Raw genomic sequence first — 22,417 nt, 5'->3', positions numbered from 1 at the left:
AAGTCGCTGCACTCGGGCAGAGCAAACAAATAAAAAAAAATGATATTCTGGCCGCTTTAATTACTTTATTCAGGTACCTGGATGACTGGTAAGTAGTAGGCCAAACAGGGTAGACAAGCAAAGAGCACTGCAGCTAAATTAGAATCTGGATAAAACCTCAGATTTGTTACAACGAGGACAAGTCACATCCAGTACTAACTTTAATAACTATCTATTTTTGGGTGCTGTTTTGGACCAAAACACAGGATGGCTCCTGCAAGGATGGACCGCATTCTAAATTTACACTAATGTGTAATGCATGGCTCAAAGGGGCAGCCCCTTAAGTATGTATGCACGACAACTTTCTGATGACCTGAGGATGGTTGGTATGAGGCGTGCATGCAGAGCATTGAACCCAATACTGGCCCTGTACCATGGATGATTTACCCTTTGGACAAGCATTGTAGCGTGAATTTAGGTTTATGAAAGAACGACTCCGTGTTGATACTGCGCATGCTGATGCATAGATAATTAGGAACAGGACCGATCACGAAAAAGAAGTCTGTTGTTCACATGAGTCCATTTTCATATCACACCGGCTGGAAACAACTGGTTTAGAGATTTGGATTTCGCGGGCCATGGGGTACAGGTACAAAATACTAATACGAGTCTGGAATCTACCATTGCATGAAAATGAATTAATCCTTTGCTTTGGTCAGATGGTGAGAATGAAAAGTCATGCAGTTGCTCACTTGAACATGTGGGCTGCTATACGATCTGCACTGTCCTTGACTCGTTCGAATCGGAGCCTGGTAAATTTGTACCCAGGTCCACCAGTGTGTACGTGCGTACCGCGTACCGTGTGTGTGTACTTGTGCTGTGCATGGATCATTCTATTCTTGGCGGCATGGCGGTCGTCGCGGTAAATAAAATCATATGCAAGGATCAGAAAATAAAGTAATAAATACTAGGCTTGCTTTTAAAAACATATTAAACATAGTTTCACAGGGAAAAGACAAACATTTGAAACCAAACACGTAGTGAAATACATATATTGCACGTCGAAATCCATGGAACACGGACCTCATAAGGTGACACAGTTATTCTTTACATGTAATTTCCAGAGCTTATGTTTTTCATTGAATTTTTCGGGACCCGGTTCCGACTCAGAATTGGTCCCTTTTTTTTCAGAACCGGAACCGGCTCCGGAAGATTAGCACCGCCCAATCCTCATGGGCGTCGCCAGGATTTTTTCTAGAGGGGGGCAAAAAGACATTTTGCCAAAAAATGCTTGTATTTCTCAACACATTCTCGATTTATCAGTTTTAGAGGGGGGCAGGGACATTTTGCCCCCCCCCCCCAACTCATTAAATTTACACCACTTTGTCTTCGCGCCTCTTTTTCTTTTCTTTTCTTTTCTTTTCTTTTTCTTCCTTTTTTTTTTTTTTTTTTTTTGTGCTTTTCCAGGGGGGGGGGGGCAAGTGCCCCCCCTTGCCCCCCCCTCGCGACGCCCATGCCAATCCTAGTAGCCAGGCAGTGGCGTAGCCAGGAATTTTTCAGTGGGGGGCGCTGGGGGGGCTGGAACATTTCATGGGGGGGGGGGGGGGCGTCAAGCAGGGGCGTCAATTGCTTCTCCAAAGTGGGGGGGGGGGGGAACATACCTTGATCACAACTGATGCAAGCGCGAAGCCCTTACGGCGTGGGGTTCGGGGCCCGCTTAAGGGCCCCGAAAAAAATTGGATTCTAGATCACTGATCTAGAATCCAACTAGCTGCCAACTAGTACGATTTTTTCGTAATTATTACGAATTGTTTGTTAAATTACGAAAATACGATTTGCCACCAAAACATTACGAATTTCCAATTTTCTACCTAACGAAAAAAAAAAGAAGGAAAGTATCGTTTTTGACCGAAAACTTCTGGCGAAATGTCGCGATAATGGATGGACTGGTGACAAGTCTAATAAGAATGCAGTCAAGCACCTGATAGACATCAATGCAGTGTGCGCAGTGGAGTACTTGAGGACCAGACTAAAACTGTTTTTCAATGGTGTGTCATTTGTGTGCATCTCATGGATGTGTGGTTGTGTGTACTTTATGTGAGTACTTTTCAGTGACGATCGTGAGCACATTTGGTCACTTATTGCCGGGATGAGACCCATCAGTTCGAGATTTTAATCATGGAATTTAATAAGAGTATGGTTGGAATAATTGGTAATAGAGTTTGAGTTTGTCACAACGGACAGAAAAGATAAATCAGCATGCGTTTGCAAGGTATGTTGGCGGGATATTTCTATTGCATACGGTGGCCATAGATCATTGTGTGTAAAACCATGATACGAACTCGAAACTCAACATCGATAGCATGCATCTCCAAAAAAATATGCGCACATGTTATTGATGTTATTATTTATTTGACTTCATCAAACAAATACAGACATTAAAACAAAATTAATTTAAAAATTTTTATTTTTTTTTTTTTTTTTTTTTTTTAATTTTTTTTTTAATTATCTTTTGGCCTACAGTACATTATTATTCACAACAAGAAGGGTACGCACATGTATGTGTACATGTAAACCATGTACCTGTACTCGATGTTGGTAAAGCTTTTGATAAAACGAGAAGTTGAAAATGACCGCGCGGGTTGATTACTAATTGGGATTTTGAAATGTTGGCAGCTAAGATGTTCTGTGGTGTGATTTGAAGCAATTTCTTATGACTTTCCTCCATTCTTTAACTAATATTTTCTTGGCAAAACATAATTATTTGAACATCGTTTTCGAGGTTGGAGACATTGAATCAGCTATCGGTATTCTGAGCTATTGGCGTGGGGTTAAGGGCGATGCTCTGTGGTGTGATCTGAGGCAATTTCTTACCACTTTATCCAATAATTATCTTAGCACAAAAGATAATAATTTAAACATAATTTTCGAGGTTTTCTCAGCTAAAGGCATAAGAAAATTTTGTGAACATTGTTTTCGAGGTTGGAGTCATTGAATCAGCTACCAGAATTCTGAGCTATAGGCGTGGGGTTCAGGGCCCGCTTAAAAGGGCCGAAAAATTTTGGATTCTAAATGCTCTGTGATGCTATCTGAGGCAATTTCTGACCACTTTAACCAATATTTTCTAAGCAAAAGATACATTGTAGTACATAATAGGGCCCATGGCGTCATGTAGATCAATGATAATTTTTTTAGAAACTCAAAATCTCAGTGGGGGGGGGGGGGGGGGGGGGGGGGGGGGGGCGACAAGGTTTCATGGGGGGGGTGGTCGCCCCCCACGCCCCCCCCCCCCCCGGTGGCTACGCCACTGTAGCCAGGGTTCTCATCCTCGGTGGGGGGGGGGGGGGGGGGGGCGCCACAAATTTCATATGTGCTGAAAGGTAGTCAGGTTTTTTTTCACCGGACACCCGACCTCCGTAAAGTGAAAGAGTTGGGGGGGGGGGGGTGGACACCATATCATGGATAATGTTAGACAATAACTACTGCTATTAGCTTTCCACACACTCGCAGAATATGGTGGAAAAAGGGACTATATGTTCTTCCAGCAAATTGTGTTAACTCATACGGCTGTGCTTTTCTCTGGATGCCAAATTTCTAGGGAAGGGGGGGGGGCAACTCGGTTCTAGTTATTTTGTTAAATTGTATGCGATATGTGTTTGTCTGCACATATCAGAAACCCATTGTATGCACTTGGGAAACCAAAAAATTATTATTTTTATTATATATATATGTACATCCTACAATGTTCTATATATAGTAGTACTTTTTAATCTTAATGCAATTTGTAACACTGGACATTCCTGGCATCCTTGGTAAAGAAATAACCTTTTTTTTTTCAATCCAGTTGAAACATCGAAGAAGAAACTGAAGAGCTTTTTGGACCCAAAGGTTGCCCAGAATCTTGGAATCTTTCTTGCTGGGTTTAAAATGGATGCTGAAGAGCTGAAGTTCAGATTGGCTATTGTGTCAGAAAATAATGGAGGACTCGGTGCAGAACAAATAAACATGTTAAGACGGTAAGGAATATAAACTTATAACTCAGCATTCTATTCCCTGAATCAAGATCAACTATGAGTTACAAAGAGATTATTTGGCAATGCTGTTTACTTAAATTATATTTTTTGTATGTTGCTCCTTCCACTGAAGCTCTTGATCAAGTTTTACACACGCCACCTGCAACTGCGTGCTATGCCCGACAAAAGTTGTATGGAAAGCGTGCTGGTTTAAATTTGCCTGCGGTGATGGATATTATGGATGGCCGAGTGTTTTACAGTAGGTCAAGGGTTTTAACCTGCTAAAAGGATGGGAACAACCAACTGCCATCTGATAAAGCGCCTCAACTTTACGATTAAAATATATCACACATTATTATAGTCAAGCTCAGGTTCTTATTATATTTTACCCCCCTGGGTTTTAAGCCATACAGGTGGATATGGCGATCGCGTATTCCTTCGTGTGTCTGTGTGTGTGTATACAGAAAGTTCCATTTTGGTAAGGTTCACTGAAAGTACAGTCATCAATCTCAACCAAATATGTGGTAATTGCTCATGGGATCTGGTAAAGTGATTAGACTCAGGCAACAGGTCCTAGGTAGCCCGTGAGTTATGCCAATTTGTTTGTCTAGTGTCATGAAAGTTATTGTTCTGTAAGTGTAAGTTCAATCTCAACCAAGCTTGGTATGTGGTTAGTGTTCATGGTATCTGGTAAAGTCATTGCACTTAGGGAGGAGATCAAAAGGATTTTTCCCGTTCCGACGCGAGCGCCCGCGTTCCTCCCGTTCTGAACGGGGATTAACTCAACCCAACAATAGGCCCGTTCTCCCGGGGTAGAACGCCCGGCTTACCAGGCGCCCAGCGAAGTACCCGAGTTCATTAAAAGTCTCATTGTGTGCGTCCTTTGTCATGTTAATGTTCCGTTCTCCCCCGTGCACGGCCGCCAGCAACAGCAGAGGTATGTGAAATACGGCGACGTAAACACATGAAAAGAAACAAGTATTAAAGGAAATATGAGGGAAATGGGGCTGTAATATTCATCTCGATGAAACTCCATTGCCACCACGCAAAACCTTTCCACGGATTCGTTTTCTTTTTTATGAATTAAATTTTAATATGATTGTTGTTGTTTTCATTTACAGGGAAGTGAAAGTAGGATGGTGTAATTCTTCGCGGCGGATGTGTACGTCGAAACAATATTTTAGATGGCCCGATAATAAAGGCTCAAAAGAATGCAAACAAATGTGAAGAATTATTAACTTCTTTGTTGGGTAGTCGATAATTTTACTGTTGGTGCTATTGGTTTATACCTGCTCATGCATTTCAAGATTCACACCGAAAAATGGTTTTAGTTAAGAGACATCCAACGAAAAAATGCCCACCACCAATTCACGATTGTTACAATTGTATATAAATGTAGCCAGCCTCGCTGATCTGACGATAGATAACCAGTGGCCAGCTGTGCATGACATAGTTTAGCAGTGCGTCTTTCCTGAGATCAACCACGTGGTGGGGGGCATTAATTTAGTCCATGGGTTTGTTGGCATGGTGGGTCCAGCTGGGATCGTAGATTCAGGAATATTTCCTTCAGTTTTCAATTAACTTTAGGGACTAGTAAATCTGATATTAATTATTTCTTGGATTTTTCCAGAACCAAAGCCATTGATGGGGGCACACCCGGCCCGTTCCCCCCCCCCCCCCCCCCCCCCCCCCCCCCCTTTCGAAACTGTTTTTTTTTTTTTTTTTATTAGTCGTCTTATGGCGGGCGGGCATTAAATACATCCCTTTGAGAACATGGCTATCTTTTTCGTTTTTGAGGAGTCATTATTATGGCGGGCGGATGGGCGGTCATCAAATCAATCGCTTTGAACATAACTATATCATACATACTTATCAACAAAAATATACAATGTATAAGTTTTGAAGGTCGCCTGCCAATTATTGTCTCAAAATTTCTTTCAAAGCAAGAATATAATTTTATAAGACACTTTCTTATTTCCCGGCTGGAATAGGGGGCACATTTAATACAGCACTTGCATTTAATGCTTCATGTCAAAATATATTCCAAAATATATTCTAGAGTAGAACATGTACCGGTACACGAAATAATGTAGGCCATGTGGGTTTTTTTTGATAAATGAAGAATAAAATCGTCATCCCCTTTTTTTTATTTTCCCGGCCTCAGAGAGAGATTTACGTCTGGTTCTCTAAACATTTTTATAAAAGCAAAATGATTTTTTCGCATAGAGTTTTCCCCTGTCTCTGAGAAAAAAAATGCCCAAATAAAATCTCAGCTCCGAAAAGCCTTTCCAGAGAATGATTGATAGCCGCATTGTTCAAATTGATACAATGCCACTCTTGTTCGTTACAAATATACATTTGGATTCAGCTGTAGGCCACCGAACTTTGAGAACTTGCCGCCAGTAATTGGAAGATTCTTAGATGATAAACAGTGATGATAGTATCTCAGCCAATGAAATGAGCCGGTTCCCGGCAAATAAATATGCCATTGGTTGCTTTCATCACGGACCGTCTGCTTTCAAGAATATGACTTCCTTCAACGCGCAACTGGAGCGATTAGCTATCTGAGCCACAGGTGCATGGCTGCATGCCCATCACATTCCAACCTGGTTGCTTAGAAATACTGTTGCTAGGAGGCTCCCCTGTGATGCCTGGGACTGCCGGTTGCGTAGCCAGAAATCTTGTATGTGACTATTTTGAAACCTTGTATGTGAAAGCGGCAGCTCAGGAATGCTGCCGCTTTCGGGAAATTTGTGAAAATAGTAAAAATACCAAACAAAAATCGATGGAAAAAGAGATTTTCTGCAAATTAATTCACAGAACGTGATGTTAATTTTCTGTGTATGTATTTTCCATTGAAATGACGAGATTGCAAAACTCGAACCTGTGGAGAAACATCGCAGCGTGTCTCTGCAGTAGTGCAGAATTTTCGGCCACGTGGGATGGGCCGTTCACAGTGCAGCAATGCACACTGTCACTGACACTGCGCCGTGTGTACGGCGCGATGTAGGGCCGACCAGACTGAATGTTTGCGGCGCTATGCACCAGGAGCTTGTAAAGTTCAAAATTTTTCGGGGCCCTCTATGCGGGCTCCGAACCCACGCCGTGGCTTCGCAGGTTGTTGTATCACAACAAAAATTCCCCCACAGGTTTGAAAAAATCCTGGGGAGAACAGCATGGTTCTCAACTTTGAGTACAGAAGAAATTTTATTAGAACAAGAGTACATTTTAACAAATGAAGGAAAATTCTTCTTAAAATTAAAATAAATTCTGCTTCAAAATTTCAGAGGAAGTGCCCAGTAATCGCCTCAGATTGCACCACAGAGCATCTAAAATCAGAAATGTTCCGGGGCCCTTAAGCGGGCCCCGAACCCCACGCCTATCGCCACCCCGCTGCTGTATGCCAATCATAGATTATCAGTTTGGAAACTGCATCTGCTATAGCTATTTGCATAAAATTTAAATATGCATAAGGCACTTCAAAAACCCATAGTTCAATGATAATTCCATTAGCTGTCTTAGAATTTGTTTTTGGAGAATTCGTTTGCTGAGAAAAAGTTATTGGACATGTTGGAAATTGTTTTAAACCTTTGTTCCAAGCTTGTTGGTAAAAGGAAATTGTATTCTTGAATTTTATATCTTCAACGCTGTGATTAGAAAGTCCACTGTTTTTGAGAAGTCAAGTAGCCTCCACTAATTTTAATTTTGATTCCTTTGCAAAGTTAAGGGTCGGAGAGTCACCTCTGTGCTGACGCCACCTGTTGTGTTTAGGGTTCACCACTTAATACGTCCCCCGCAATCAAGAAATCACTCCCTTTATTCCTGTACAAGCTGATTTACCCGATCATAGATCGGGTAGGGCGTAGTGTTGGGGATGAAAATGGGGGATATAGTTGGGGAGACATGCAGTTATAGAAAAGCAATTTATGTGGTGTGATCTGAGACAATTTCTGACCACTAAAACCAATTTGAGCAAAAGATCATCTTTTAAACTTTGGAGCTTGGAGTAATTGAATCAGCTACATGTATTCTGAGTAATGAGAATCATAATTGTAGGCTACAACATTTTTATTTGGGGAAGAAAACGTTTTTTTTGGGGGGGGGGGACCAAACAATGTCCCCCGCTTGAAAAATGTGGTGGGGGGCGTTCCCCCTGTCCCCCGTCGATTTACGAACATGATAATTATGTACCATCTGACCATTGCAACTGTCTGTAAGTGTTCCCATTGGTCTGTGAAATTGGCATTTCGTGAGGCAGTCGCATTTGGAAAACGTAGTGAAAAGGTTACCGTAGTACACAGGCGAAGCCTGATTGTACAGTTTTGACAATAAATAATAATGCAATAAAACGTGAAGGTGTCATTTGAAATGAAAATGTTGAGTGTGACCATAAAATATGGAGGAAGGTCATAATTAAGTTTCAGTATTGGACTCTTCAACAAACGTTAACTTAAACTTCTTACAATTTGCGAGACCGTCTGGCGAGGAAAAAGTCGATTCAACTTTTATTCAAGTTGGTTCAACCATCTATAGAGCAAGTTTTACTCGGTCTCCGAGAAATGTTTGCTCCTGAAAGGATCCGAGACCGCGGTCTCCCGCGACGCCAAAATGGCTCCACGTCCATGGAAAAATGTGGAGGGTGTCTTCCGCCGGGTCGGACACTTAAGTCTTTTTCGTCAATTTTTTTGTGACTGCGTTTAAGATCCCGATAAGTTGAAGCAATGCATCGATCCTTCGTTGATCCCAAACAGGCCCCCGAAATTATAACGCGACACTGAATTATACGTGGCGTGCAGCGAACTCACAACGCTCAACCTTGGTGGTTGAAGCGTGGAGCTGTAAACACATTATGGAAGCAACAGCACTCTATCACGCGACGTCACATGCTTGTGCTTCAAATAGCGAGCACCGTAGACTCAACCTCGTTTCCAGGGTGTGGAGCAGGCTGCAGTACGCGTTGCCATCGACGGTTTTACGCATAGCCGAGAAGTACCACGCAGTGTAGACTTTCGATTGGTCAGACCGCGCAAGGCATACTAATGTGTAGTCCTTCTGAGTATTCGTTGCACTTGGCGCAGGGGCGGCAAGCAAAGCACAGGAAAGAATAGGGACACTTAGTGGCCACGCACCATGGAGAAAAAATATTTTGCCAAGGTCACCACATGCTACCGTTTGGTGAACGCTTTGGCAGTACGGCCGAGTAGAACATGTAAACGAAACCCCTACGTTGACCTCGCTGACCTCGCACAGTCTAGACACGCAGAAAGGCCAGCACAGGGGGCGGCCAGGCAGTCAACGTGAAAGCGCACACGACGGCAAATTCCTGCGCAAAACGCAGTCACGAAAAATCGACGAAACGGATCGCCGGTCCGTACCGGAAAATCAGGACGACCCGAAGTGTCCGACCCGGCGGAAGACACCCTCCGCATTTTTCTACGGACGTGGAGCGATTTTGGCGCCGCGGGAGCCCGCGGTCTGGGATCCTTTCATGAGCAAACATCGTCACGGAGGCCAAGTTAAACTCTCTCTTATATATATAGATATATCTCTTAAAACTACTCACGAAATGTATTTTTTAAAGAAAGGAGAAGACCCCACATAGTCTTCTCAATTTGTGGAACATTTAAAGAAGTTTTTTTCAGTTACAGGGAAGGTAAAGTCGTACGGTGCAATTTCTTCACGGGGATGTACGTCGAAACAATATTTTAGATGGCCCAATAATAAGGCTCAAAAGAATGCAAACAAATGTGAAGTATTATTAACTTCTTTGTTGGGTAGTTGATAATGTTACTGTTGGGGCTATTGGTATACCTGCTCATGCTTTTCAATATCCTCACCGAAAAAATGGTTTTGGTTATGAGACATCCAACGAAAAAAAAAATGCCAACTACCGATTCACGATTGTTACAATTGTATATAAATGTAGCCAGCCTCGCTGATCTGACAGTAGATAACCAGTGGCCAGCTGTGCCTGACATAGTTTAGCAGTGCGTCTTTCCTAAGATCAACTACGTGGTGGCCCCGGGACATTATTTAGTCCATGGGTTGGTTCGCGGGTCCAGCTGGGATCGTTTATTCAGGAATATTTCCTTCAGTCACTCCATCAGACGTGTTGTAAAATGTTGCACATTTCCCTTCAAATACACAAAACTATCAAACATGTACATGTAACTCTAATTTCCGAAACGTCTTCTCGATTTGTTGAGCATTTTAACAAGTTAAATCACTATCCATCTTCAACTATACATCGCCTGCAAGAGATGAGAAAACAACAAACATTATTTTATCACAACATTTCCAAAGTCTCCTTGTAAATTTCAGTGGGGCCGATGTTTCTTCGGATATTATTTGAGCAGTTGCCATTATCCACCGTCGTCACCGCACAGGTCTATTGTACTACCGTGCTGTGGGCACCCAGCGTGACCATTTCATTGTGCTATTGTTAGGCAGTTTCGAGCGTGATCCCGCGGTCGGAACGGGGCCCGGGCGAACGCAGGCGCCCGGGGGGATTAGGAACACTAGGCCCATTCCTCCCGTGCGCTCGCGTCGGAACGGGAAAAATCCTTTTGATCTCCTCCCTTAGGCAACAGGTCATGACCTCCAGGGTTGCTCTGCTGGCCTTGGTCCTAGGTATGATTTATGTCACTGTGTTTCTCTAGTGTCTTGAAAGTTATACTTTTGTAAGTAGAAGCATAGAGCTACAAACCCAGGCCACTTTATTGCTACACAGTTGTAGACTGTATAGTGAGGCACGCACAAGTGACACAACACTGCCCGAATAACAAGGCTGCCCACCCACTGTTGTGATATGTAAATTAGGGACTATACTTTGTTTGCGTAAGTCTACTAGGCAATCTGGTTTTCCGCTAGTTTCTTTCATTACTTTACTGTGTGGTGAATAAAAGCAGTGGCACAGGCAAGGAACAAACTTCTCCATTTGTCTCTTATATCAATTGTTCACCACACTTTATGGTGGCAGCGGTGAAGAAAAGAACATATAGAACACGCCACAAGCGGAAAGAACACCGATCTTCCCATTGCACTCAGCCACGAAACGAGAGTAATTCAGCCCACTGCCTGTCAACGCCTACATGTATTTGCGTACGCACAGTCACACGGGCATAGCCCAACGTTGAAATTGAGCGACAATCAACGTCCAGATTCTCCCCCGACCGAGCGGCGAGAGCGAGCGACAATCAGCGTCCAGATGATATCGCGGTATATGGCAGTACCGAAGAAGAACATGATGCAAACCTCATCAACCTGCTCGAAACAGCAAGACATGAAGGGCTTGTTTTTAACAGCTCTAAATGCGGCATCAAGACCACTGAAATCAATTTCTTTGGTTCGCTGTACTCCAGTACCGGTATCCGTTCAGACCCATCCGTTCAGACCCAGGCAGAATCGCAGATATTCACAACTTACCAGCACCCCAAGACAAGGAGGACTTGCAGAACTTCATGGGGATAATCACTTACGTATCTCCATACATCCCCAACCTGGCGGATAAGGCAGCATCACTCAGAGACCTCCTCAAGAAGAACGTCCCCTTCATATGGCAAGAGGACCATCAGGCAGAATTTGTTGCACTAAAATACTCTATCACGGCCGAGGCCTGTTTGCAGTATTACAATCCAGAGATGCACACTGTGCTGGAGGTTGATGCATCGCAACGAGGTCTGGGAGCATGCCTACTGCAAAACAACAAGCCAGTAGCGTTTGCATCCAAAAGCCTTTCGAGCGGTGAAGAAAAGAACATATAGAACACGCCACAAGCGGAAAGAACACCGATCTTCCCATTGCACTCAGCCACGAAACGAGAGTAATTCAGCCCACTGCCTGTCAACGCCTACATGTATTTGCGTACGCACAGTCACACGGGCATAGCCCAACGTTGAAATTGAGCGACAATCAACGTCCAGATTCTCCCCCGACCGAGCGGCGAGAGCGAGCGACGATCAGCGTCCAGATGATATCGCGGTATATGGCAGTACCGAAGAAGAACATGATGCAAACCTCATCAACCTGCTCGAAACAGCAAGACATGAAGGGCTTGTTTTTAACAGCTCTAAATGCGGCATCAAGACCACTGAAATCAATTTCTTTGGTTCGCTGTACTCCAGTACCGGTATCCGTTCAGACCCATCCGTTCAGACCCAGGCAGAATCGCAGATATTCACAACTTACCAGCACCCCAAGACAAGGAGGACTTGCAGAACTTCATGGGGATAATCACTTACGTATCTCCATACATCCCCAACCTGGCGGATAAGGCAGCATCACTCAGAGACCTCCTCAAGAAGAACGTCCCCTTCATATGGCAAGAGGACCATCAGGCAGAATTTGTTGCACTAAAATACTCTATCACGGCCGAGGCCTGTTTGCAGTATTACAATCCAGAGATGCACACTGTGCTGGAGGTTGATGCATCGCAACGAGGTCTGGGAGCATGCCTACTGCAAAACAACAAGCCAGTAGCGTTTGCATCCAAAAGCCTTTCGCCAGTGCAGAAGAACTACTCCAACATCGAGCGAGAGTCGCTAGCCCCTTGTGTTTGAAATAATAAGATTCCACAACTACCTTTTTGGAAAGGAGTTCTCCATCCACAGCGACCACAAGCCACTGGAGATGATTTGGAAGAAACCACTGTCCTGTGCACCAACCCGCCTGCAGCAACTGCTGATAAAGGTCCAAGGCTACAACTTTGGATTTAAGTACAAGCCAGGGAGCACCATGATCCTGTCTGATGCACTCAGCAGGTTGCCGAACTCCAGCAAGGCGGATGATGTACCCCTTGATCGGATTGTTGGAAGTTTCTACATCGAAGATGGGCCAGATGTTTAACACATAGACCTTGTACACTTCGGTCAGACCAAGCAAGACAACCTCCAGGCAGAATCCAACCGGGATCCGGTTTTAAGTGCTCTGCGCCAAGTGATCTACACTGGATGGCCAGACGCCATCTCCGAAGTACCCTGAGATCTGCGACCCTACTGGTCATACAGAGATAAATTAGGCATCTCATGTGGCGTTATCTTCAAAGGAAGACAGGTTATCATACCTGACTCACTCCAGCAGGACATCCTGAAACAACTGCATGCAGGCCACATGGGGATAGAGAAGACCAGACGTCTTGCCAGAGAATCGGTATACTGGCCGAACATCAATCGACACATTGACGATACTGTCAAGTCATGCGCCTTCTGCCAAGAAGCTCAACCAAAGCAGCAGAAGGAGCCCCTTCAACCCCATGACATCCCATCCATCCTCTCCCTGGATGAAACTTGTGACTGACCTGTTTGAGATACACGGAGACAACTACCTACTGATGGTAGACTACCGGTCCAAGTACCCTGTTGTCCACCGGCTGACGAGTACAACTAGTGCAGAAGTAGCTGGTGTCACTTCTCGCTCCTTCGGCCTCCTTGGAGCGCCAGCGAGATGATATCTGACAACGGACCTCAATTCGTAGGGAGACACTATGAAGACATGTGTACCATGTGGGGTATCAAACACACCACATCTTCTCCACGTTATCCTCTGTCTAATGGCCTTGTCGAACGTGCAGTCAGAACCATCAAGTCAGTGATCAAGAAGTGCCAGAAATCGGGACAGAACATTGACGTAACACTCTTGAACCTCCGTGCTACCCCCATAGATTCCAAATTGCCATCCCCAGCAGAATGTCTCTTCGGCAGACCAGTTCGCACAACCCTGCCAAGCAACCAGCCGCACACCAACATCCAGAAGTCTGAAGACATCAGAGACCAACTGGAGTCAAGGCAGCAAAAGATGAAACTTGACCACGAAACCAAACATGCAGGGAAAGAACTTCCACCCCTCCATGTTGGTCAAAAAGTGCGATTTTGAACCAGCAAGACAAAACCTGGCTACCGGGCAAAGTGACAACTGTTTGCAAGGAGCCACGATCATATGAAGTGACCACTTCTAATGGCAACAAGCTGAGACGGAGTCGAGCACACCAACAAGAGGTGCTCAGCAAAGCAAGTCCAACAGCTGTGCCTAAATGCGTCCAATTTGCTGACGACACATCTCCATCAACAACCAGCAAGAAGCAGATGGCTACACCAACAAAGAATCAGAACCAAAGCAACCAAACCAACCGTAAATTGACAATTGAAAAGACAACACCAGACAACACTCATAATTCTGATCACAGAACATCCAGATCAGGTCGCACTATCCGAAGACCAGCCAGATACACAAATTCATCTTCACAATTACAACCATGTCCACAACCCAAAGTAACATTTCCAGACTAACATGCAATTTTCTCTGTTAAATCAATGGTTATGTTTAATCAAGTTTGTGTGTTATTGCTAAAAGTTGTAGTTAAAAGTTATGGTTGCCATGAGCCTTTATGATGCAGACTTGTTAAATGTTCTAGTTAAAAGTCATAGTTATTGCCATGTGCCATTCTGGTGAAAAAAAACATTACTGTACAGTGACATTATGGGGAAAGATGTTTAGAATTGTTGAGAACTGTGCACGATACATGGATTTTTATCAGTTTCCTTTATTCCACCTTCATTTAAAACAAGATACAGATTGTTACTCATATTATCAGGTAATTCATTGACTGCCCATCATTATAGAGTAGTAAATTTCAAATCTCTGTGGTTAAAACTCCATTATAATTCTTGAAATTGTACTTTCAAAAGGGGAGGGATGTTGTGATATGTAAATTAGGGACTATACTTTGTTTGCGTAAGCCTACTAGGCAATCTGGTTTTCCGCTAGTTTCTTTCATTACTTTACTGTGTGGTGAATAAAAGCAGTGGCACAGGCAAGGAACAAACTTCTCCATTTGTCTCTTATATCAATTGTTCATAACACTTCACCCACCACTTATTCTTTGCTAATCCCTGTTGCTAGTTATAACACATTCCATTTTGGTTAGTTACACTGAAAATTGTCCTTACTAACTGCGTGTACATGTATACAAACTGCCAGGATGCCAGGGGGATAGTGCAACTTTTACTTGTAGTATTTTTATTATATTCGGGACAGCCCTAGTAGTGCTCAAGGTCTGACCAGGACACTCAGCCAATTTGTGAGGGTTCTTGGCTCATTAGCAGAAAATAAGGAACAGGAATCTACTATTTACCATGGGGGAGTCACCAGTGTGAGGGGCTTGCATAAATGCAAATATATAAAAGAGCGTACTATTTTATGTATGGTATTGAATTTGATATATGTATTTGTGAATAAATTGGACTTTCCTATAGTACTCCAGATTTTTCTAGAGCTCTGTAAGATTATCTATGGAAACTGATGCAATTGTTAGGAGTTCCTAGAGATTTAGGGTACAGTTAGTTCTGGAAAATAGGACAAACCTATATAAATACGGGCAGACAGGGATTTCCACAAGACTAGGCTAGTGTAACCAGGTCGGGTTGCAGTACTTACTTTTCCCCGACTTGTTCCTTACTCCAGCATTATTTCATACCAAACTTTTGTAACTTCGTGTTTGTGTAGATTTACATGTGAGCAGCCATTGCGATCATGCTTTGTGCCTAGCGCCCTCTCGCGGCCAACTAAACTTTTTTTTAATGCGATGGGCGTAGCGAGCGTGCAAGTTTTGCATTCCACCGCGCTTTGTTTAAGAGGAATAGTTGACATTCCGGGCGTTTCGGTATATTTTTCTTGTAGGGCCTGCTGCGGAATATTGTTGATTTCGATCCAACATCTTGTTGCGAGCAGACCATCTATTACGAGCGCTTACACTCTCCACTTTTATTGAAATTTTGAGAGAGGCTCCCTATACTGCAGTAGAATAGTTTCATCTATTTTTTGCTGCTTCTACTTCGATTTTCACATCGGACACGGAGTAGGCATGAACGTAGATCTTCCCAAGTGATTAATATCCTTGGAGCTACTTCATTAGCCATTTCCCTTTTGACTGTCGTTTTTATATACCCAACCAAGTTTCTAATATAATTCTTGTGTAAATATCTAATAATTTGTATATATTGTCTCTATTTGTATTATAAATAAAACCATTTCATATTTGTGAGACTACAGAAAGTTCGCTCTTCCCAAATCATTTTTTAGTGGAACCACTCGGACATAAGGAGAGTGCCCCATTTTAACAAACTAAATTCCACTCTCCCCGGTTACACTAGTATCAAGACGGGATCCGCTCAAAGTCCAATGCTCATTGGTCCAACGCCTCGTAAGTCTGACAAAATCGCATCCCCCAACCAAATAAAGACCCATAAGTCTGACGCCTCATATGTCCGACGCCTCATAGCTCTGATGCCTTATAGCTCTGACGCCTTAATTGTAGGTCCGGCAATTACATTTACTTTATTTCTGTCCATAAGTCTGACGCCTCATAAGTCCAATGCCTCTTAAGTCCGACAGCCTGAATTCAAACATTGCGTAAAATGTCAGAATGTCAGTGCCTCTAATTGTTAGATTTAGTGATTACACCTCCCCCCCCCCTGGATTTACCATGACGCCCGTAGCATTAACCCTTGCACCAACAAATGTGCGCTGGCAGACTGATCTGTGGCGAGTTAATTCATGCTACGCACAGTGCGCCATTCGTAAGCAGACAACCTTGCAAACTTAACATGTTGTAACAATTTTTCAAAATCTCGTTCTTGCCTTGTCGGACAAGTGAACCTTTTCTGGTAACGGTCCATAGCTCTCACACTTTTCAAAGTGAACTGTCGCGCTACCAGATAAGCATCGCTGGCCTCACCGAAGCTCGCATCCCAGGAAGCGGTGAACGTCTCAGAAATCGTAGGCAGAAACCATCAGAGAGTCTCATCGAGCTCACGGATGAGACCAGGCAACTTGTGGAGAAAGCATATTACGACTTGCCAGCTAATAGTCGGGATCAGATGGGCCGGGACCACTTTTTGGATGCTCTGTCTGATGGAGAAATAAGGACAAGGGTGATTCAGATGCAGACCAACACGCTTGACGAGGCAGTAGCCGCAGCTGTGGAGTTAGAGGCCTTATATTAAGTGGAAAAAGAGCGTTGCACTTCTGAAATAAATTAATAAATGATGTAGCCCTCGTCAGTTTTGGGTAAAAAGTGTTCTGGTTGACAGGTCCGAGATCACAGCATGGACAGCAGATGCAGGGAGGCACATAAATGTACTGGCAGGAATAAACTGTTGTAGAGTATTGTGTGTGGACGCAGTAATAAATTTAGAGGTGTACACAGTTGCAGCATGGTTGCAGTAGACGATTGGTTGTTACAGGGAAACAGTGTTGGTGTCAGACAATGTGTGGTATGACAGTGGCAGGGGCACTGTATGCAGATAGTGGGCAATGGACAACAGCTGGTTGACCATAACATAAAACTGAGCTGAATGAAGCTCTGGACTGAATGGTTTGCATGGTGTAACAATGATGCAGTACTTGGACTAGGCTGAGTTGTGACGAGTGGTATGTGACACGAAATTGTCTCATGATTGTCAAGGGAGGGGAATTGTGTTGTCTCTCACAGAACGCGGAGGGGCAGCAAAATGACGGAATTGGCAGTTTTGATTCCTCAGTGGGCATGGTCGTCACGTTGGGAAAGCCTGGATGAATATGTTGTTGTGTGGGTAAATCGAACCCACCAATTCTACATGGTATGCCGTCGAAAGTTGGTACAAGTGGTAATGTGTCACCCCTAGAAGTTGGACAGCAGCAGTTTTAGCCTTCGCGGGAAGATGCCACTCGGCAACTGCACAACCCCCTGATCAATGACGAGGATTGTTTGCTGTCAGTTTTTACCCAATGGAAACGTCTGGCAGTGTTTGCAGAACAGCTGTATAGAGCTTTGTTAAAATGCAAGAAGCATCGTTAAAGAGTCATAAAGATGACTGCAGCCGGAGCTCAAAATGTAATCTTTAAAGGAGCTGCGGGTTTTACTTTTGTTGGAAGTAATTAGTCAAAGTTTGTTGGTTTCATTTGATATTGGAATCTGCCGGGAGCTGTTTGAAGGAGTGGACGAAGATTTTGTCTTGATTGTCTCAGATAAGAGGCAAGAATGGTGACAACGATGTTTTATTCCATGGTCTTCAGTTTCGACCTTGGGCCGCCTAGGAGATGCTCGTAGTGATGTCCACTCTTCGACCCCCAACCCCCCCTCCCCCCACAATGGCCTGTTACTGAAAAGCCTTAACAGTAGTTAACTGTTGGTCTGGCCTGTGTGAGCTAGTCAAAGGAGAAGGCATGGTTTTCGGTGGCGGAGAGACGACGAGGACAATGTGTTGATCAAAAACAAGGGATTCTCTGACTGGATGGTGATGGATGAGTCGTTAAGAAAAGCTCAAAGGATTCAAGATCGGTCGCGTAGGGGACTAACGTTCACGTTTGATTGTGTAGTTAGTTGGTCATGTTTGTTAAAGTTTTAAATTTGATGACCAATTTGTAAACTGAATTTAGGCAAAGTTATTGTTTTATCTTAAGAACACAACCAATGTATTTAGATGCTTGAAAAGTTCGTGTATGAAGACTTGTAAATGTGTTATATAAGTCATACGATTTGTGTTTTATACAAAAATTTTTGAAGCTGTCAAGGTTTGAATAAGTTTGAAAGAAACTGCGTATATATATAAGTTAAGTTTTGTTTCAAGAACAAGTGTATATACTGCAGTTAGTCCGAGAGCCCAGTGAGGTTTAATTAGAATATCGCGCACAAAAGGTTTGATGGTGGCAGCGGGTAGGTGGGGGAGCCCAACCTTCAAAACCGTCATTCTTAAGTGTCACACCCCGTGCGTTTGGGAGGGGGCATCGCCTTAAGACCCCCCAAAATTGACTTTTAATTAGAATATCGCGCACAAGCACGGTTCCAACGCGAAAAGGTAGCATTCGATTAACTTATCAGCGACCAATAACTTAAGAACGAGAAATCCTGTGCATTCCATGCATAAGAATGGCTTAATTAGCGCTAATTATTGACCGTTAATTAGAATTTTGAGCACAAGAGCGAAACCTTCACTAAAAGCTCATTAACGTGACCATAATGCAAGATTCACAACTTAAGAATGAATATTCCCGTGCATTTTGTGCTTAAGAACGAGTTAAAGTTCAATAATTGGCCACACGTTAAGGAACTAATTTTGTATGTGTTTAATAAGAATGTTGAGCACAACGATCATTCCAACACCAAACGGTAGTGTATGAGTCAGGGCTTGCAGAATTTCAACTTAAGAATACAAAATCTCGTGCAAAATTTACTTAAGAGCGGCTTTATTCACCATTCAGTTGTTGTGTTTGCCGGCGGTCGGGGACCTCCTGTTGTCCTTCTTTTGTTTGTGCTTAGACATTTTGGGAAAGTCTCCCGTGTGTTTTGTACACGTCGCCAGGATGGGGCCTTCGGGGTTGGGGACCCTGTTGTCCTCTGTTGTCCTCTGTTGTTTTGGGTTTTTTTCAGATTTCTTTGTTGAATGCAGGAACAAACTCACACATACAATACAATAATAATAGTAAAAAAATCAACTTTTAAAAAAATGTTTTATGTCCGTCATCTCAGTATGTATGTTTTTTTGTGTGAATAACTATATAATTTTATTAAGGCTAATTATTGTTGTCAATATTTTAACAGTTGGTTTTACTAAATGGTTTTAATTTAAAATATACACTGTAAATTCGCATGCAATTTAGCCTTTGGGCCACGATTTGTGAATAAATAAACCGATCTATCTATCTATCTATGTTACGCTATGTGATGGAGTGAGCCATTGTTATCGACGGATCTCATCAGTGACGGTGACTTCGCTGGTGACTGATGAGGCCAATAGCTGATGCACAAGGCCGGCCACAGATGTTGCAAACATGGGCGGCATTTGGAGAAATCTCTGGTCTTTGCTTCCTTTGCAGTCATTTGGTTCTTGCAGACTGTATGCGCTGTTCCTCAAAGGATTCTGCTGCCGACTTGCAGGTCGAACGCCATTGGGTACGGTTTGCCGCTGTGATCTCCCATGTTGCACAGTTGATGTTACTGGCTTTGAAATTAGCCTTAAGCACATCTTTGAAGCGTTTATGTTGGCCTCCACATGAACGTGCTCCTTCTTTCAGTTGGCCATGGAAGAGAGCTTTTGGGATTCTGGAATTGTCCATCCTCTGAAGATGACCAACCAGCGGAAGCGTGCAGTCATGATCAGAGCCTCAATTCCAGTGGTGTTACATCGTTTGAGGACGTCAGTGTTGGGGACTTTGTCTTGCCACTTGATATTGGCAATTCTCCGAAGATAGTGCATGTGGAACTGGTCTAGTTGGTTGATATGGCGGCGGTAGGGAGTCCAGCTTTCACACCCATACAGCAAGGTGGTTAACACAACTGCACGGTCGACTGCTATTTCGGTAGATAGCCGCACACCATGATCACTCCAAAGCCTCCCTTGCAGATTTCCAAAAGCTGCACTAGCTTTAGCAATGCGGGCATTGACTTCATCATTAATCATGGCATTTTGGAAGACAACACTACCAAGATAGCAGAAGCTGTCTACTGCTTTTAGGGGGCTGCCATCTACTGTGACAGACGGCTGCACATAAAGTGCGCCTGGCTTCGGCTGAAGCAAGACCTCGGTTTTCTTCAAGCTGATGGTAAGCCCAAAGCGTTGAGATGCCACAGCAACACGATCTGTTATGTGCTGGATGTCTTCAAGGCTATGGGCAGCAAGGGCACAGTCGTCAGCGAACAGGAAGTTGCTTAGGGTGGATTCTGTGACCTTCGTCCGTGCTTGGAGTCGCCGAAGGTTGAAAATGCCACCATCACATCGGGATACGATGGTGACACCACGGTCACAGCCAGCAAATGCCACATGTAGCATGGCAGCAAAGACAATCCCAAACAGGACTGGTGCCAGTACACAGCCCTGCTCTGTACCATTGGTGACAGCAAAGGGGGACAATCCCTCTCCTCCGTCGAGAACGTGGGTCATCATTCCTTCATGAAAAGAGCAGATTATGTTGAAGAATTTTGTTGTGCAGCCAACCTTACCAAGAATTTTCCAGAGGCCCTCACAGTTGATGGAATCAAAGGCCTTAATTAGGTCCGCAGAGACAAGGTAGAGGTCTCGGTTTTGTTCCCTGCACTTTTCCTGAAGTTGACGTACCGAGAATATCATGTCCACTGTGCCACTTCCTGCCCGGAAGCCACATTGACTTTCAGGAAGAATGTGCTGTTGAGTGACGTGATGGTTCAGTCGATTCAGTAGCACACGGGCCTGGATTTTTTCAGCTACCGACAGCAAGGAAATGCCTCGGTGGTTGTCGCAGCATGCACAGTCTCCTTTCCTCTTGTAGAGGTGTACAAATGTTGCATCCCTAAAGTCTTGTGGCACCGTCTCTTGTTCCCAGATGGCACCAAAGAGATATTCCAGGTGTTGAGTGAGATGGTGGCCTCCCTGTTTGAAAATCTCAGCTGTGATGCCCTCTGCTCCTGGAGCCTTACCACAAGACATTTGCCAGACAGCTTTGTCTATTCCATTTGACCTTGGAGCATCTGACAGTTCCTCCTGAATTGGGATTTGTGGAAGTGCACCTATTGCAGTGCTGTCTATGTTTGATTGGTGACAGAGAACTGAGTTGAAGTGAGATGCCCAACGCTCGAGAATAGCAGCTTTATCAGTGAGCAAGGTGGTGTTATCCTTTGAGCGGATAGGTGTCATCCCGCTTGCTTTGCATGGACCGCAGACAGCTTTTAGGCCACTAAAGAAGCTTTTCATCTCTTTGCGGCCAGCGGCTGCTTGGAGGTCTTGAGATGTTCGAGACCACCAGCTCTCCTTCATCTGCCTCATCTTTTTTTGTGCAGCTTTTCTTTGCATGTTGATATGCAAATCTTTTGGAAGATGATTTCTTATTGTTGATCCATGAGAGGTGTGTTGAATGCATTTCGTCAAGTAGCAATTTAGCTCTTCCATCATTTTTGTCAAACCAGTCCTGGTTTTTATGCTTTACGAACCCCAGAACAGATGATGCACAGCTGTGGGTGACGTCTCTCAGATTCTGCCATATATTATCTGCACTCTCTGCAGCTGGAGCCTGTTGAACGAGACTGGTGTCAAGACAAGCTTGGAATTGAGCTTTTACCCCTGCATCTTTGAGTTTGCCCACATCAAGCTACTTCACAGGCTTGCTGCGATGTCTGAGTTGTCGCAGCCCGATGACAAGTGAGAAAGAACTTCTAACAAGGTGATGATCAGACCAAGACTCTTTGCCCTTTACTGAACGAATCAACATGATGGTATCGCTACCGGCTGATCATTTAATCAATAAGTTGCCAGTGACCTGACCATGGGTGCATCCATGTTGTCTTGCGCTTGTTAGGCTGCTGGAAAGTTGTATTGGTGATTACGAGCTTGTGTTGAGAACAAAGATCAAGTATCTGCAAGGTCTGGTGAGGGCGTGTGCCAAAACCACACAGAGGCCCTAGCGGAATACACAGCCTCTCC

The 22,417-nt window shown here is 43.9% G+C and overlaps 1 protein-coding gene across 1 annotated transcript in view; it reads left to right on the top strand.

The window, feature by feature from the left end:
- Positions 1-2,209: 2,209 nt before the first annotated feature.
- The window catches only part of LOC119739238 (protein diaphanous homolog 3-like), a 32,873-nt gene continuing 12,665 nt past the window's right edge, over positions 2,210-22,417 (top strand). The window contains exons 1-2 of the mRNA XM_038214094.1: positions 2,210-2,251; positions 3,824-3,995. Of these exons, the coding sequence (XP_038070022.1) occupies positions 2,239-2,251; positions 3,824-3,995 (185 nt within the window). The 5' untranslated portion in view covers positions 2,210-2,238. The remainder of the gene's footprint in view (positions 2,252-3,823; positions 3,996-22,417) is intronic.

Source organism: Patiria miniata, unplaced genomic scaffold (assembly GCF_015706575.1).
Source record: "Patiria miniata isolate m_02_andy unplaced genomic scaffold, ASM1570657v1 HiC_scaffold_30, whole genome shotgun sequence".
Lineage (NCBI taxonomy): Eukaryota > Metazoa > Echinodermata > Asteroidea > Valvatida > Asterinidae > Patiria > Patiria miniata.
This window is presented reverse-complemented; position numbering and strand designations above follow the sequence as displayed.